We start from the raw sequence: 12,058 nt of genomic DNA on the forward strand, positions 1-12,058 counted from the left end.
GTTTATCGGAAAGTCCTCCGTGTTCTCGCCGGGCGGCCGCTCGCCCCGGGAGCGGGATGGGAGTCTGCGAGCAGCGGCACAGGAATAAGACACAACATAGAGCTGCAAAATCAGCCCCAGCAAACTCCCGGCGTGGGCTGGCTTCCAAAACAGATCCCAGTTTCATTCTTCTCCCCGGGCTGGAGTTACTGGTGACCTAAATCACTCCGTGCATGCTCTGGCAGCTTTGATGGATGTCTCAGGGGGATTTGGGTGCTGAGCAGGGGCTGGGGGCCCTGGGACAGTGGGCAGGGGCAGCGCTTGGGGTGCCCGAGGGAGACAGGCATGGCTTTTTATCCCTTTCCAGCAGTTTTTGTCTTGCTCACTGTGGAGGTCCTTTGGTCCCAGGGCTGTCTCAAACAGCCTTTATTTGTTTCTTTTCTTGCTGTTGGTCCCTTAGCTGAGCTGGGCTGTCAGGGGGATCACCCAGCGGAGGGTGATATTTCTATGGAGCCATCTCTTTTGTGGTAAAAAACAGAGATCACTTCTCCTCAGCTCCTAGTATTTTGGGGCAAGGCATCCGAGGTGATGCATTGGAGGTGAGTCTCCAGCTCCACAGAACAAGAGCAAGCCCGAGGCGATCGATTTTGGGGGCAGTGTTGACACAGGCCCCCCTCAAAGTGCCTGAAGGGAGGCCATAGGGAAGCCCAGCCCGGGAGCAGCACAGCCCTGGCCCAAGGCTGCCCACAGCCCTGCTCAGCCCACGGACACCAGCCTGGGCACCCTCCATGCCCCTGCCTGGGCAAGGGGAGGCAGAGCCTGGCCAGCAGCCTGCCCTAGCTGAGGGCTGCATGGGGGTGAGGGCAGGCGAGGTAGTGGCAGTGGGAAGTGGGGCCTGCAGGGTGCTGAAGACCCCTCCTGCTGCCATGTGGGTGTGTGGCTTGGGGGTCACCTGGAGAGGGTTTTGGAGGGTGCTGGGGGTGAAGACTCTTCCTGGGTGGCTCCACTTGGGCCCTCTTGCCCTGGAGGTCAGGGCACATCGTTTCCTTCCTAGCTGCCAACTGGGACACAGCAAATGGCAAGTTGTTCTTGATCCCAAGTGTGGCACAAATGGCAGGAAAAGCAGAGCAGAAGGGAATTAAAAGGCCTCTTCTCCCTTTGTGTTCTTGCTGGGAGAGGGGAGGAGGTGTATGCGGCTGCCTGCAGAGGGTTTGTGAGACTGGACTGTGAGCACCTCGTGCTGTGTGGGGGGTGCAGGCAGCACCAGGGGGGTCTCTGCCTGTGCACCCTTGCCCAGGGCCATGGGAGTCCCTTTGGGATGCAATTCCTGGGCATTGCTGGGCCTGACCTCAAGCAGTGGTGGAAACACATCACTTTGAGTGGGTGTGAGATTTGGGCTTTCGGTGTGCTCTGGCTCTGGGATGTGTGGCTGGGGCTGCCAGGCCTGCCTGTGCCAGCTCGGGCTGCCAGCCGTGCCTGCCCATGGGACACCCCGGCTTGGGTATGCACAGTGCTGGCTGTGGCACCTCCCTCGTGCCCCCACGTCAGGAACTGCCCCAGGGCAGCTCTCTGCTGCCCAGAGGTGTGGGGAGAGGCTCTCAGGGGCGGGGGCCACACCACCCCTCGCTTCAGAGGCTGCCTCTGGCTGCCCGCTCCCAGCGAGATGCTGTTTTCATGAATAAAGAATGAGGGAGGAAGCCAGGGCGGCTCTCCTGGGAGCACATTCCTGCTCATCCTGGAAATGCTGCTGCTCCCGACCGCCTTTCCAGCCTGCCTGGGGAGCACTGGGGAGGTGCTCGGGCTCTCCGGGGGGGCTGGCTGCGCGCCCCAGGATAAGTAGGAGAAAGAGAGGCAGAGGTAACAGCTGAGACACAAAGCGAGACCCGCTGGCTGTCAGCAGGAACACGAACTAGCGGAGGGTATTTTGCTTTGATGCTCAGCCTGCGAGCTGCTCTCGCTGGCTCACTCCTCCGTCCCTCTGCGCTGCCGTCCATCCTCCAGCTCCCGCTTCCAGCGACCTGAGGCTCTTCCAAAGGGGTACGTAGGCAGCAGCCCCTGGGAGCACAGCAAGGCAGTGCAGAAGGACAGGCTCCTGCTGCCAAGAGAAGCACCTGCTCCCTTGATTGTTCACATATTCGTGGGTTTCTTTCAGTGTTCAAGGGGAACATCTGCTTTGCTGCAGCCAGGACACTGCGATGGGTCCTCGGAGTGACTGTGCCAGCAGGATGCTCCAGCACAGCCCCTCGGTGAGGCTGTACCCGCAGGGCTGGCAGCCTCCTGCCCGAGGCCGGGGTGAAGTGCACCCACTGGGACCTGCCGGCCGTGCTGTTCGAGAAAGAGGGAGAGATTTGCAGAAAAGCAGCACTTGCAGCCTGGATGCAGGGAACCAGGGTCCTGAGGGGGCTGTGGGGTCCCAGGCTCTGCAGAAACAAGGAAATCTCAGGGCTGGTCCAGCGTCAGGGGTTGTTAAAACGAAAGTGGACGTCAAACCCCCTCGTCTGCTCAGGCTTCAAGGGCTCTCCTCTCAGTTCATGGGGGATGGAATCTGCTTTATCCCCCACCTTGTTTTATAGTTAAAGCCAAATGTCTTTTCCTTTTCTGCAATTCCCAGAGGCTCTGAGAGTAACATCAGCTGGGCTGAGTGGCACAACCTGCTGTCCACTTTGTGGGAAGGTCTTCCTGGTGCCCCACAAACCCTTTTCACCATCAAGCCGTGTGTGTCCCCACCCCCCCTTTTTCTCTGTGCCGTGTGGAAGACCTGGTCTTCCTCTGTGAGGGTTCTCTGCAGCCTCTGCCCTCTCTCTGTCCCCAGCTGTCCGTGCAGACCGGATGCGCGGAGGGAGGAACAAGTTTGGCCCCATGTACAAGCGGGACCGTGCCTTAAAGCAGCAGAAGAAAGCTCTGATCCGTGCCAATGGCTTCAAGCTGGAGACGGTGCCTCAGATCATGTCCCCGGTGCAGAGCGACTACAGCCTGTCCTCCACCATCCACAGCATCCACGCCATGTCCAAGACGCTGCCGCCCAACCCCGCTGCCCTGACGCCCGTCGACTACGAGCGCAGCCCCTACGGGACGCCCTCCCTGGGAGTGACTGTGCCCGGCCACGCGCCGCTCCCCGGATACCACTACCCCTCCTTCCCCAACCGCACCATCAAGTCTGAGTACCCCGACCACTACACAAACGTGCACGAGTCCGTGCCTGCCTACGTGTACCCAGAGACCTACCCCAGCAGCTCTCCCCCCGACATCCCCGAGGTCATCCTGAAGCTGCTGCAGCTGGAGCCTGACGAGGCCCAGGTGAAGGCACGGATACTGGCCTGCCTGCAGCAAGAGCAGGGCAAGGGCCGGCACGAGAAGCTCAGCACCTTTGGCCTCATGTGCAAGATGGCCGACCAGACTCTCTTCTCCATCGTGGAGTGGGCACGGAGCTGCATCTTCTTCAAGGAGCTGGAGGTAGGAGCCCGGCAGCGGGGAGGGATGCTGCTCTGGGCGGGCGATGGGGGGCAGGCAGGACTGAGGCTGCCATGCCGTGAGGATGGGGTGCTGCTGTGGGCAGGACTGAGGCGGAGATGCTGCGAGGGCAGGGTGGCACCCATGGGCACAAGCCCGGTGCTGTCACAGCAGATCTGCTGGCACATCCCCGTCCCACTCCTGGCTCCCTGCACGGCAGGGCTGGAGGCACCGGGGCCCAGCTGCGGTGCCGGAGCGATTCCCACTGTCGTGTGGGGCTAATGATTTCAGATTCATCACGGCAGGGGCAGGTGTGGAGGCAATCGCCGGCAGAGTGACTGCGGTGTCAAGCTCAAGATATAATTGAAAAATGTAACGTTGAGGAATTATAGTTGAGACAATTCTCTGCCTTTAGGAGGAAAATCGATGTGGTCAGGTGGGTCCTGTTAGCGCCAGGCAGCCGGGGCAGGGCTGGCTGGGGCAGGGACACCACCGAGCCCACTCGGGAACCGCGTCTGCTGCCGGCAGCCCACGAGTGTGCTCGGCTGGGGGACGTGCAGCTGAACTCCATCCTGCCGGGACACCCACTTAGCAAATGCCCCTGAACATTTACTGGACCCAGCCTAGCAGGGCTGGGGCAGCCTCTGCCATCCTGCACACCTTGCCAGGCTTTCAGACATTTTCCATTCATGCCCTGCACTGACCCAAGTTCCCAAACTGGTGCAAAAATGGGAAAGAAAATTTGTGTCATGGCCAAAACCCAGAGAGCCACGTCCTGAGGCATCTGAGAGACATGGGTGCCTTCTAGTGCTTTCAGCGTGAGGCTCTGCTGCCTGACTCTGGCCAAAATTACCTTCTTCCTGTGGGACTGTGGGGATGGTGCTGTGGGACAGGACCAGGCTCTTCCCTGTGCCATGGTGCCAGGGGCGCCATGGGGCTGAGTGTGGCCAAGCCTCACAGCTCAAAATAGTCCCCAGCTGCCAGAACAGTGTCAGGAAACGGCATTGTGGGGGTGGGTCGGGCTTGTTTCAATCATATCAGTGTCCAGCCTGGATTTTGGGAACAGGGTGGTTGTTGTTTTCCAGGAGATATTGTAAACAGTGTAAATTCAGTTCCCGGCTGTATTGCTGTGTAGCCTTGTAACTCCATTGTTAGCCTGATTGTGCCACCAAAATAGGCTGTTTCTGTGTGAATCCTTGTTGGTGGGTGCTCCTCCCACCGTTGGGCTATGGGGGGGATGGCAGTGCCAGAGGTCTCACCTGGGCAGGGGCAGCTGTGTCCTGCCAGGAGCAGGTCATGTCCCCTGCCATGCCCAGGACATGGGGTTCGGTGCTCAGGGATGGGAGCTCAGCTGGGATCTGCATCCGTCTCTGCCATCTCAGGGGCTCTTGCATTTTTCCTTCATCCACATGGTGATTATGGAGTGCATTCCCAGCACTTTGCAGGGCCAGGGACTCCAGGACACCTCGTCCCACTCTGGCTCCAGCGGGGGAACGCGGTGTCGCCGTCCTTGGCTCCCTTCCCTGCGCTGACTCTGTGGCACAACAGGGCAGGTCCAAACCCCAGCACAGAGTGGAGGTGCCCAGGCCCCCCAGGACGGTGCTGGGGGTGCCCTCTGCCCCCCCAGCACGGTGCAAATTCCCTGGTGCAGGGTGGTAGCTTCTCCCTGGCCATGGAGAGAGCAGCTGGTGGGAAGGAGTAGGTTTGAGATCTCGAATCCCTGCTCCTGCTCCTGCAGGCTCACAGGCAAACAGCTGCTGGGGCAGTAAATGAACTCCTGCCAGTGCAGGGTTTATGGCTGTGCCCTAAAGCCAGCACAGAGGGACATGGCAATCTCCGAGATCGATGGCCACTTCTGCAGGCAGTCCCTGCTGGGTGCTCGGGGCTCCTCAGAGCAGGGATGCCAGCAGCCCTCTCCATCCCCTGGGAAGGTCTGTGTGAAAGTGAGGGTGCCCAACCCCAGCAGGGATGGGCTGTTGGCCGAGGCCAGTGCAGGGATCCAGGCTGGAAGGGCACTGTGCTGGGATATTGCTCCAGGCATCGTGCAGGGCTCACATCACACACCGAGGGCATGCAGGCAGGTGAGAAGGGGGGTGCAGGCTGATGACCCCATCATGCCATGCCCTGCCTGAACCCTCCCAGCACTCCTGTGCTTCCACAGGGCTGTCTGCAGATAGATAGCTGGCTTCAATCCAGGGCCTCTGAGGGGGCCTGGAGGGGAAGGAGAAAACCCTCAGGGACATGGGGACCTGCTGGCTCATGCCTGGCCAGGATGAGCCTTTGGTCCCTGCCCAAGGAGAGTGGGAGCAGGTTTCCCTGGAGCTGGCCAGTCTTGTTCCCATTCTCATTCCTGGCCCAGCAGTCTGGTGAAGGGCAGACTGGGTGCTTTGCCCTCTCCTCCTGACGGGGTGGCTGGGCTGGGAGATGTTGGGGAGAGGCCCCTTGGCTCCCCCGCTGCGCCCGGGGGAGGAGGGGGGCCATGGGCTAAATGGCCTCTTGACATCGGCTCACACGCCACGTCCGCCCGCAGGCGCGGGGCAGTCAGATTGAAAACAGATTTAACTTCCCAGATATATCGTTTCATTTAAGGGCCAGTAATTCTGTCAGTCTGCCACTGACAAACGAGGGTCCCCATGCCAATCCGCCGGGAGACTGATGTCGCGGCGCTCATCTCGTGTCACCAGGAGGAGAATTACGGACTGCGCTGGCCTTCGGAGGCAAGACTAATAACGCTGTGCGGCAGAGGGGGATTTGGGGGCCCGCTTGTTTATCGAGGGCCGGCCAGGCAGCCGCGGCGCGAGGCCGCGCGGGCGGAGGTGGAAGAGGTCAGCGCTGACGCCCATAAATACGAACTTTAACTGAGTCTAGATGAGATGTGTCAGGACTGAGGGAAGATTTGCAGCATCTCTTCAGGAAGAAAAATATGGGCCGGAGGTGAAATATATTTTGTTGGGTCGTGAGTCTCAGGCAACTTTGTCCTTTCAGATGTAATTTTTTTATATATATATGTGGAGAGAGACAGACAGAGAGATGTGCACGCACACATATATGTGCTCTTGTACGCTCACACTGTGTCTGTTTTTGGAGTGGTTTATGCACATGTCTTGCACAGCCTGGTTTATATAGGTGTCACTGCCATACCTACATATCAATATTGTGCACACAGGGTTGCAGTGACCTTTAGATTGGGATGAGCAGCCAGGAATGTTAAACAAATTGCCACGGTTTCAGCCCGAAGGCCAGGCTGGGCTGGGTGTACAGAGGGTCCCTGTGCTGCTAGAGGGGCACGGCACAGCCACAGGGTGGTGGGATGATGCTGACCCCCTCCTTGGCCCCTTCATGCCACGGGGCTGGGGCAAACTGCCCTCCCACCCACAGGCAAGCACCAGTGATGGGGGGATGCTGAGGGCAGCACCGTTCCCACAGACCAAGGGGTCCCTGCGGTCGCTGGGTCTGTCTGCTGGGCTGCTCTCCCTCCGTCCTCGTCAGAGATCTCAGAGCCACGACGAAGCCTATTTGCAGTCAGTTGCTTCTCTGCCTTTAGCATGTGTGGGTCATCTTGACCCCATCTCCTGGCCAATGGCCAGACCATTTTTGGCAGATTTAAAATCTCCTTCTGGTCATGGATGCTGCAGCAATGTTTAGCATCCCATGCACTGGGGGAAAAGTGACGCTTCCCCTTCCTGTGGTGGCCTGGCCAGCACAGCCCTGCCTGCAGAGCCATGGTGCTCGTGCAGCCTGGGCCACAGCAGTATGGGAGCCAGCAGGGAGACGAGATTCTGGTCTTGCTGCACTGGTTTTGATGGTTTTTGCTTTAAGCTGCCCATCGTGGTGGTATCTGGGCAGGGGGATGGGGACACACATTCACCATTAACACCTTGGGCTTGTGTGAGGTTTCCATTGCAGGTGGCTGGTGGACATTAATTCACTGTCTCACTTCTCGGTAGCTGAGGTGTTGGGTCCTGCTCACACCCAGTAATTGCTGGGGCTCGGGGCACTGACGTGTGTCCTGCACCTGTGTGAGGGTTGTGGGACAAATCCTGCACCTGAGATCTGGGTGGAGGCCTGGAGAGCATCTGTGGGCAGGAGGCAGGTCGGGGGCATCCGAGCACTCCTGGTGCCCATGTCTGGGGATCGATGTCCTGGGACCTGCTCAGGGCTTCCTGTCAAAGCAGAGCTGCTGGTGGTCACTCTGCTTCCTAACAGAGATGCTGGAGGGCAGCAGTGGCACCCAAGGTGGGGGATGCCCTGAGCCAGTTGTGCAGGGAGCAGTGAGCACAGTGGGGCTGCACTGTCCCCACATGGCCTGGGAACGTTTTGGGAGTCCCAACACTCCCAGGGGCTTCCTCACCTCACACCTGTGAACCCACAAGGAGGGTTGTAGGAGTTTAAAACTACACCCACATGCAGATCCTGCAGCCCTTGCCTGGGCAGCATCACCCCTGATTCTGCACACCCTCCCTCCCCTCTGGCGCCATCCTAGACCCTTTCCCGCAGGGAATTGCATTTTCTGTAGGTCACAGCCTATCAGAATTCCTGGTGACAGGGGATTGCTCTCTCAGCATGAGGGGGGGGGTGTGTTTGCTGCGTGTTTTGTGAATGGGTTATAAATGCTTGCTTTTAAAAAAAGGTAAAAATTGCCTCTCAAAGACAGCTTGCATTAGGCCCTTGATAAAGCACTCCGTGGAAAAGCCTTGACATTAAAAGAGGAAGATCCTTTGCTTAACTTTTAACGGGGAGTGTGTGTGTGCTGCCGCCTCGCCGCGAGGATTGATTGCCTCTGAGTGCCCCTCCATTAGCAGCCCTCTGCTCCGGGAGGCCAGGCCAGGGCGGGGGACAGCCAGGTGACCCCCAGCCAGAGCCCCCTGCAGCAGAGCCACAGTGCCAGAGCGGGGCCGTGGGCCCTGCCCGCTGCCACCCAGCCTGGGGCACAGGGACCCCCAGCTTGGTGCTGGGGACCTCTCTATGGCCCCCAGCCCTGACTGGCGCCTGAGCCCCCAGCCCACCCTGTCGTGCCCCCACCCACCTCACCCCCCTGCCACGGCCGTGTGGCTCTGGTGCACTGCGACGCTCCCAGGGAGCACCCGGCACACCGGGGTGTGCTGGCAAGGGAGCAGCCATGCAGCAGCCACACAGGGTGACATGTGCTGCTGAGGGGTGCAGGGAGGGAGCAGAACCCCCCCGCAGAGTTTGGCAGGAGCCGATCAGCAATTTTTGAAGGAAGAAAAGATTTCAAAATTGTCGAAGTGCTTTCTTTTGGAAAAGCTAAATTTTTTTAGAACTTTTCTCGAGGCGAAACCTTCTGTCTGTCCCTTCTGGAGCTCATCTCGCTCAGGAATGAGGCACAGGAAGGAGCTTCCAAAACAACGCCCCAGCTCAGCCGGAGCGGAGGCGCTCGGCCCGGTGCGGGAGCGTGCAGCTGGGCTGGCAGAGAGCTGTGCACCGGGACCCCAGCGCCCTGCCAGGGCCACGAGCCTCGGGGCAGAGGTCACCACGGATGCAGAAAATCTCTGCTCTGTTTTGGTGCAGAATGAGCTTTTCCCCAGGCCTTTGTTCAGCTGCTGAACAGGAGCCTCACAGCCTGAGCTGCTGGGCCACAGCCCACGGCTCCTTGGCTGGCCTGGGCGATGGGGCAGCAGCCCCCTGTGCCCCCTGCCCTCCCTGCAGTGCTGGGCAGGAGTGGGTGCTGCAGCCCCACCTCGCTGCCTTCCCACCCATCCCCTCCCCGCGCCGCAGGACCCGCTCTGACCACCCACTGCACTTGAGAGACAAATCCCGGCGGCTCGCGGGGAGCGCCGGCTCTGAGGCTCTGAGACCATAAAGCTCTTTCTCATCTGGCTTCTATTCCTTTTGCAATCTCCCAGTGCCGGTTTATTGCAGCCTCTTCAGCAAAACGAGGGCATTATCCAGCCCTGTGATGCTGCATCTGTCTTCCCTCTATTAAAGGGGGAGCACAATGGCCCTGCAGAGCTCAGCTGCTGGCACTGGATTTGCTCCGCAGGGAGGTAGTACCTTAATCCCAGCCCTTTCCCTACACCAGCCCTGCAGGAGAAGGGGGGTCCAGGCAGGACAGGAGTTCAGTTCCCTGTGGAAAGGAGTTGGGGTCTGGAGAAGAGCAGTGCTGAGGGGATGAAGCTGGTGACTCATGGTGGTTTTCAGCAGGGTGGTGGGAAGGCAGCTGAGCTCCCCGTGCCGGGACGGGAGTGTGCCCCATGTTCTGACACAACTCTGGGTACAGGGGTCTGGCAGAGCTCTTAGTTCTGCCAAATGCAGCTGTTGGCTCTGGCAGCTTGTCCTGCCAGTCAGTGGTGCTGCCTGCAGTCCCTGGCACCCTGCAGGACCTCTGGGGACCCTTACTGCTTGTGTCCCGGCTCGAGCTCCTCGCAGGGGCAGCCTCAGGTGTTCCTTTGGACCTGTGCCTGCAGGTACACACAGCACGAGGGTCAGTGTGCACGTGAGCACGCGTGTTGGTGCGTGGGCAGGGGCTGGGCTGGCAGCTGCAGGGCACAGCGATGCCCCTGCTCCCCCACGGCGCTGCTGCCCCCCCAGAGCCGCCATCCCCGCGGGGAGGCGAGCATGGGCACTGTCTGCTTTCGTTTAAAAGTATCCAGAGGGACTGCCTGGACACACAGGCCCTTTGTGCAGCCGCTGCACATCCCTCCTGCAGTCATTTTGTTAAAATTTGTGTGCAGTTCGGGGAGGTTGTGCCTGGTGGGGAAAAACCAGTGCTGATAAGAGCCAGCAAGTGCCACTGAAACACACTGAGCTGCTTTGAAGCCAGCTCTGCACAGCCACCTGCCCCTCTCCTCCCCTCCAGCTCAGGGTCCCCCTTTCTGGGATGCAGCTCCAGCTCTCCCTGCTCATCCAAGGGGCCCCCCTGCCATGGAATGTGTGCCAGGTGCAGGGTGGGTGCTGTGCAGTGCAGTGTGGTGGGTCTCAGCCATTCTGCTCCCTCTCCCTTTCAGGTGGGTGACCAGATGAAGCTGCTGCAGAACTGCTGGAGTGAGCTGCTGGTGTTTGACCACATCTACCGGCAGCTGCAGCACGGCAAGGAGCACAGTGTGCTGCTGGTCACCGGCCAGGAGGTGAGCAATGGCCCAGGGACTGCTCTGCAGGGCTGGGGGCTGGCTGCGGGCACGGGGCGACTTTTTTCTCACTTCTGGCCCAGTGTGGCCAACCAGGCATAGGGCACGTGGGTTGGTTTGCTACGCTATGGGTCTGCTTGTGCAGAAGGTCCCATCCCATCCCATCCCACCACGCAGCTCCTGGTTCTGGAAAAAAATATTTTGTATGGGAAGATCACCAGCCCTACCCGTACTCTCAGAGGTAGGATGTGAAGAGGGGCCCCTTCCTTCCCTAGGGGTGGCTTTTGGAAATAGGGTGCCTACAATGTCAGCACCCCATGAAGGGCCCGCCTGTTTGAAATGAGGTTCCTGTTTCACCCATTGGCCTTTTCTTTGACACCCCTCATTCTCAGTGGGCACTCAGGGCCAGTTCCCAGTTGGTTCCCAGCTCCTGCTCTGTGTGGGGTTTCCTGCAGCAGGTTATGGGGGGCTGGGGCTGCCAAAGCTGACGCCGTCCCGATCCCCGCAGGTGGACATGTCGACCATCGCAGCCCAGCCGGCTCCATCCTCAAACACTCTGTGCTGCGTGCGCAGGAGCGTCGTCCTTGCACTTGCACTCGCTCCAGGCTGGACCGGCATGAATTCGTCTGCCTCAAGTTCCCCTCATCCTCTTCAGCCTTGGTGAGCACTTGCTGCAAGGGGCACTGGGACGAGGCAGCCACTCTCAGGGGGGATGGCCATGCTGGGGGCAGGGTCCTGGGGGGTGGGAGCAGAGCAGGAGGGAGCACACACAGCCCAGGGACTGGCTGTGTGATGAAAGGGCTTTTAATGAGGCGCCAGGAGCCACGGCTGGGACCTGTTTTTCCCCCTCGGATCTGAAATGTCTCCTGCCACGGGCTGGGCTCTGCTCCAGCTGCAGGGGACACTGCCATCCTGTTGGCCAAGTGGGGCCTGTTTTGGTCACTTGCCCATCAGGCCAGGCAGGGACACAGCTGATATGGCTGTGGCAAAACAGTTGTGTTGACAGCGGCAGGCAGCGGCCGGGCCCTCCGATATCTCCCGGGATTTGCGTCACAAGGGCCCGAGCGCCGCACTGGACGGGGCTTTCGTGTGCTCACTGATTAGGCTCAGCCTGGAGCCTGTGGCCGGGCCCAGGCGGTGGGTTCACACACTCCCACCTCACCCAGACTAAATAACACCGAGCTGCAGGCGCTGTTGGCAGAGCCTGAAACCTCCCTGGGGTGGCACAGCGGCTCAGCTCTGATCCTGCCCTGCTCCAACGCTGCTCCTGCCACACTGTGGCCCCACTCCCACCCCCCTCCCACCCTGGCCATCCTGCCCACACTGCAGGGAACATCTCCACATACACTGCAGCCAGGGATGTGCCTCCATTCCCTGCAGGCTTCTCACAGAGGCAGAGGTGCCCAGGGTAGTCCCATGGGAGGGATCTCAGCCTTTGGCAGGGCAGTGCAGCTGTGGGTGGTGCTGAGCCCCACAGGGACCCCAAGGGTGCCCAGCTACCATCATTACAGGTGCCGGCACCTTCCCCGCGGTGGCAGATCTCC

The 12,058-nt window shown here is 60.0% G+C and overlaps 1 protein-coding gene across 1 annotated transcript in view; it reads left to right on the forward strand.

The window, feature by feature from the left end:
- Window positions 1-12,058, forward strand: part of LOC103764794 (steroidogenic factor 1) — a 68,335-nt gene that overhangs the window by 52,910 nt on the left and 3,367 nt on the right. The window contains 5 exon segments of the mRNA XM_029960504.1: window positions 2,792-3,432; window positions 10,395-10,514; window positions 11,023-11,106; window positions 11,109-11,153; window positions 11,156-11,174. Coding sequence (XP_029816364.1) covers window positions 2,792-3,432; window positions 10,395-10,514; window positions 11,023-11,106; window positions 11,109-11,153; window positions 11,156-11,174 — 909 coding nt within the window.

The sequence above is a fragment of the Manacus vitellinus genome, unplaced genomic scaffold, assembly GCF_001715985.3.
Source record: "Manacus vitellinus isolate BGI_N305 unplaced genomic scaffold, ASM171598v3 scaffold_27_pilon, whole genome shotgun sequence".
Taxonomy (NCBI): Eukaryota; Metazoa; Chordata; class Aves; order Passeriformes; family Pipridae; genus Manacus; species Manacus vitellinus.